Here is a 3,919-nt window from a genome sequence, read left to right on the forward strand (position 1 = left end):
GCCAGCCGCGGACTCCCTGCCCCGCGCTCTGCACCCGGCGATCCCGTTACCCTCCTCCTGACCCGCGGGGCCCAGGCCTGGGGGAGGGGCCGGCCCCAGGGCAGGTGGGGCATTCTCGAGCTACAGACCACCTGTCCCCCCGGACTGCCCACGTGCAGCCTCCCCTGCGCCGCAGCCACGACGGCTGTGACCCGGCCACTCCACCCGGTTCCCTCCTGCCGCCTACCGGGCGCTGCCTCTCAGCACAGACGCCGCGGACGCCAGCCCACGCTGCGTGCTGGGACCGCCGCGCACGGCCTGGGCTGCAGAAGTGCCCCGTGCAGGCCATGAGCACCGAGTCAGGGGACACCTCGCACCAGGCCCGTGGGGGGACTTGGCCCGATATGAGCAAGAATAGCCCCGTCCGCCCCCTGGGGCTTAGCTAGGGGCACAGTCCCCTGGATCAGGGCTGAGGAAGAACCTACCCTCGTGACTAAGCCTCGTGACTTAACACATCATTTTACTTGTTCAAGGTCCTGTGAGGGCACAGTCTGGGCTGCTGGCTCGTGTGCGGCAGGCGCTTCCCCACCAGTGCGGCTCTGCCCCGCCCCCAGGGAGCACTGGGCACTCCAAGGTCAGCACCGAGGCTCAGGGAAGCCCGNCCCCGCCTCACACACCCTCCCCTTTCTCACAGGGAGGAAGGGCAGGCTCCCGGGAGCACTTCCAGACCCTACACGAACCCGCGAGAGCGTCCAAAGCCACACAGGCTTCCTGCAGGAGAGCGGTGGGGAGAGCACACTGCCGCATCTGCTGGGCGAAGGCCGGGGCCGTGCTTCCAGAACCGTCCGTGCTGCTGGGTGCAGTGCCCAGGGGCTCAGCTTGCCCTCCGCGTAGGCCACACACCTAGAACCAGAACCTAGAACTACTCTGACCGCGCGATAGCAAGGTTTTGAAAAGCAGCAGGAGGAAAAAACCACCTTACCGACCGGGGAGCAAAGAGTGACTTCCAGCGTCCCCTCAGACACCGCGAGGGCGGGAAGACGGCGCAGGGAATACCGAAAAGGGTTGAGAGAAAAGAACCTACCAGCCTAGATGTCTACACCCTGGGAAGTTATGTTTCAAAAGTGGAGGAGAAACAAAGACTCAGACGAGAACTGAGGGCATCTGTGGCCGGTACACGTGCCCTGCCTGAAACGCTAGGAGCTCCTGCAGGGAACAGAAGTCACTGAGGGGGAATGAAGGAAGGAGAAGTTAGAAGCCGCCTTTCTCTTGTCCTCACCTGATCTAACGGCAGGTCGTTCAAAGCAGCAGCAAGGACGGTAGTCTGCGGTCACGACGGACGCGAACGTGACACGCGTGATGGCACTGGGAGGAGGGGCAGGAGGGAGGAGCAGGATGGTCATGTCACCCACCGTGAGGGACCCCTGTACCCGGGAGCCGGTGCAGTGTAATCTGAAAGTGGATCAGGATTCGTTGTAAATGTATTACAAGCTGCAAGGCCACCACCGAAAAAAGTAAAAGAGAAATAAATTGAGATGCTTAGAAAGAAAATGGAACCATATAAATTGCTCAATTAAAACCATGAAAGGCAGAAAAAGAGTGAAGACAAAAACAGGGCAAAGACCAAGGGCACCAAAGTAACGAGCGTGGTAGGTATTACTCCAACGACAGCACTTAGCTCTTCGTGCCCGCGGCCGAGTGCGCCTACCGCACGTAGCCCACAAGACTCCGCTGTAAACAGAGAAACACGTTTAGGATAAAAGTAAACGGATGAAGAAAGACACACCACGTAAAGGCCCCCCGGAAGTGGAAGTAGCTTTATTCATTTCAGACACAGCAAGAACAAAGGAAGTTAGCAGAAGTAAGGAAGGGGACGACACGATGACAACAGCCACGCTTCCATGAGAACGTAACCAGCCTTAACCCAGATGCGCCTGATGACAGATGTCAAGCCACGTGTGGCAAAAACGGGTCGAGCACAAGGAGAACTAGATGAATCCGCTATCGCAGCTGGAGGCTTCGGCGGCGCTGCCTCAGAGAAGGGTGGGCCTGGCGGAAAGGAGATCCGTAAGGACACAGTTGAACGCGCCGCGGCCGCCCGCCACCTGGACACGAGGCGCCGCTGTGGGCTGCAGCACCTGACGGCAGCAGGACGCACGTCCCTCTCGAGCTCGCGGGGGGCGCTCACTGAGCCACGGCACGTCCTGGGCCACAAACACACCTCAACCAACGTAAAGGAATGGAAAGCCTACGACGTCTGTTCTCAGACCACAGTAGAATTCGACCAGAAATCAGTGACTGAGAGAGAACTGAAATTCCTAACTACCTGGAGATTAGACAACACGCCTGTAAATAACACGTGGATCAAAGAAGTCTCAGGAGAAAGTTAAAAAATACTTGGAACTAAATGAAAATCTGAACTTAATCAAAATGTGTGGGAGGCACTAAAAGCAGAGCTCGGAGGAAAATTTACAGCATCGGATGCAGACTTTAGAAAAAAAAGATCTGAGATGAGTAATAAGAACTTCCACCTTAGAAACTCTGAAAAAGAAAGCATATTATACATATAAATCCAGAGCAAATAAACAAGAATATAATAAAAATTAGAACAGAAATCAATGGAATGGTGGGGCGCCTGGGGGGCTCAGTTGGTTAAACGCCCCACTTCGGCTCAGGTCATGATCTCACGGTTCGTGGGTTTGAGCCCCGCGTCGGGCTCTGTGCTGACAGCTCGGAGCCTGGAGCTGTTCTGGATTCTGTGTCTCCCTCTCTCTCTGCCCCTCCTCTGTTTATGCTCTTTCTCTCAAAAATAAATAAAACATAAAAAAAAAAAAAGAAAATTAAAACACTGACACTACTCAACTCCAAAAACTCCTACAAAGCCACCACGATCAAGACAACGTGGCACTGGTGACAGCATAGCAACTCGGAGGAGGTGACCACTCACGTCTGCATGACACCTGCACACGGATGCTCACAGCAGCTGGATCCATAACTGCCAGACCTGGGAGCCACAAGGTGTCCTCCGGGAGGGGACGGGCAGGTACGCTGGTGCCTCCATCACCAGGAAGGTCATTAGCGCCAAGAAGGAATGGGCCGTCAGTCATGAAAAGAGACCAGGATCCACAGGTACGTGTCACTAAGTGACAGCAGCCGGTCTGAAAAGGCTGCGTCCTGTAGGATTCCATCTGTGTGACGTTCTGGAAAAGCAGGAGCATGGAGACGGCGGGAAGGTCAGGGGCGGCGGGGGCCGAGGGGAGGGAGGCCTAGAGCACGGAAAACTCGTAGGGCGCACTATTCTGTAAGACAGCGTGGTTGGAGGGCGTGGCCTGACACACCTGTGCAAACCCACGGGGCGCGCACCGCCAAGAGTGGGTCTGACGTGCACTGTGGGCTCCGGATGACGACGGNATCAAGACAACGTGGCACTGGTGACAGCATAGCAACTCGGAGGAGGTGACCACTCACGTCTGCATGACACCTGCACACGGATGCTCACAGCAGCTGGATCCATAACTGCCAGACCTGGGAGCCACAAGGTGTCCTCCGGGAGGGGACGGGCAGGTACGCTGGTGCCTCCATCACCAGGAAGGTCATTAGCGCCAAGAAGGAATGGGCCGTCAGTCATGAAAAGAGACCAGGATCCACAGGTACGTGTCACTAAGTGACAGCAGCCGGTCTGAAAAGGCTGCGTCCTGTAGGATTCCATCTGTGTGACGTTCTGGAAAAGCAGGAGCATGGAGACGGCGGGAAGGTCAGGGGCGGCGGGGGCCGAGGGGAGGGAGGCCTAGAGCAGGGAAAACTCGTAGGGCGCACTATTCTGTAAGACAGCGTGGTTGGAGGGCGTGGCCTGACACACCTGTGCAAACCCACGGGGCGCGCACCGCCAAGAGTGGGTCTGACGTGCACTGTGGGCTCCGGATGACGACGGCGTGTCAGC

The 3,919-nt window shown here is 57.0% G+C and overlaps 1 protein-coding gene across 3 annotated transcripts in view; it reads right to left on the reverse strand.

Moving 5' to 3' along the window:
• Positions 1 to 3,919, reverse strand: part of GATD3 (glutamine amidotransferase class 1 domain containing 3) — a 32,835-nt gene that overhangs the window by 16,252 nt on the left and 12,664 nt on the right. Inside the window, exon 7 of one of the 3 annotated variants that reach the window (XM_077755429.1) lies at positions 1,755 to 2,028. The exons of the other annotated variants lie outside the window; for them this stretch is intronic. Within the exon in view, the coding sequence (XP_077611555.1) occupies positions 1,981 to 2,028 (48 nt within the window). The 3' untranslated portion in view covers positions 1,755 to 1,980. Of the gene's footprint in view, positions 1 to 1,754; positions 2,029 to 3,919 lie in introns of those variants that run through there. 3 annotated transcript variants of the gene reach the window in all.

This window comes from Crocuta crocuta, unplaced genomic scaffold (assembly GCF_008692635.1).
Source record: "Crocuta crocuta isolate KB4526 unplaced genomic scaffold, BGI_CrCroc_1.0 scaffold675, whole genome shotgun sequence".
In the NCBI taxonomy this organism is placed as follows: domain Eukaryota; kingdom Metazoa; phylum Chordata; class Mammalia; order Carnivora; family Hyaenidae; genus Crocuta; species Crocuta crocuta.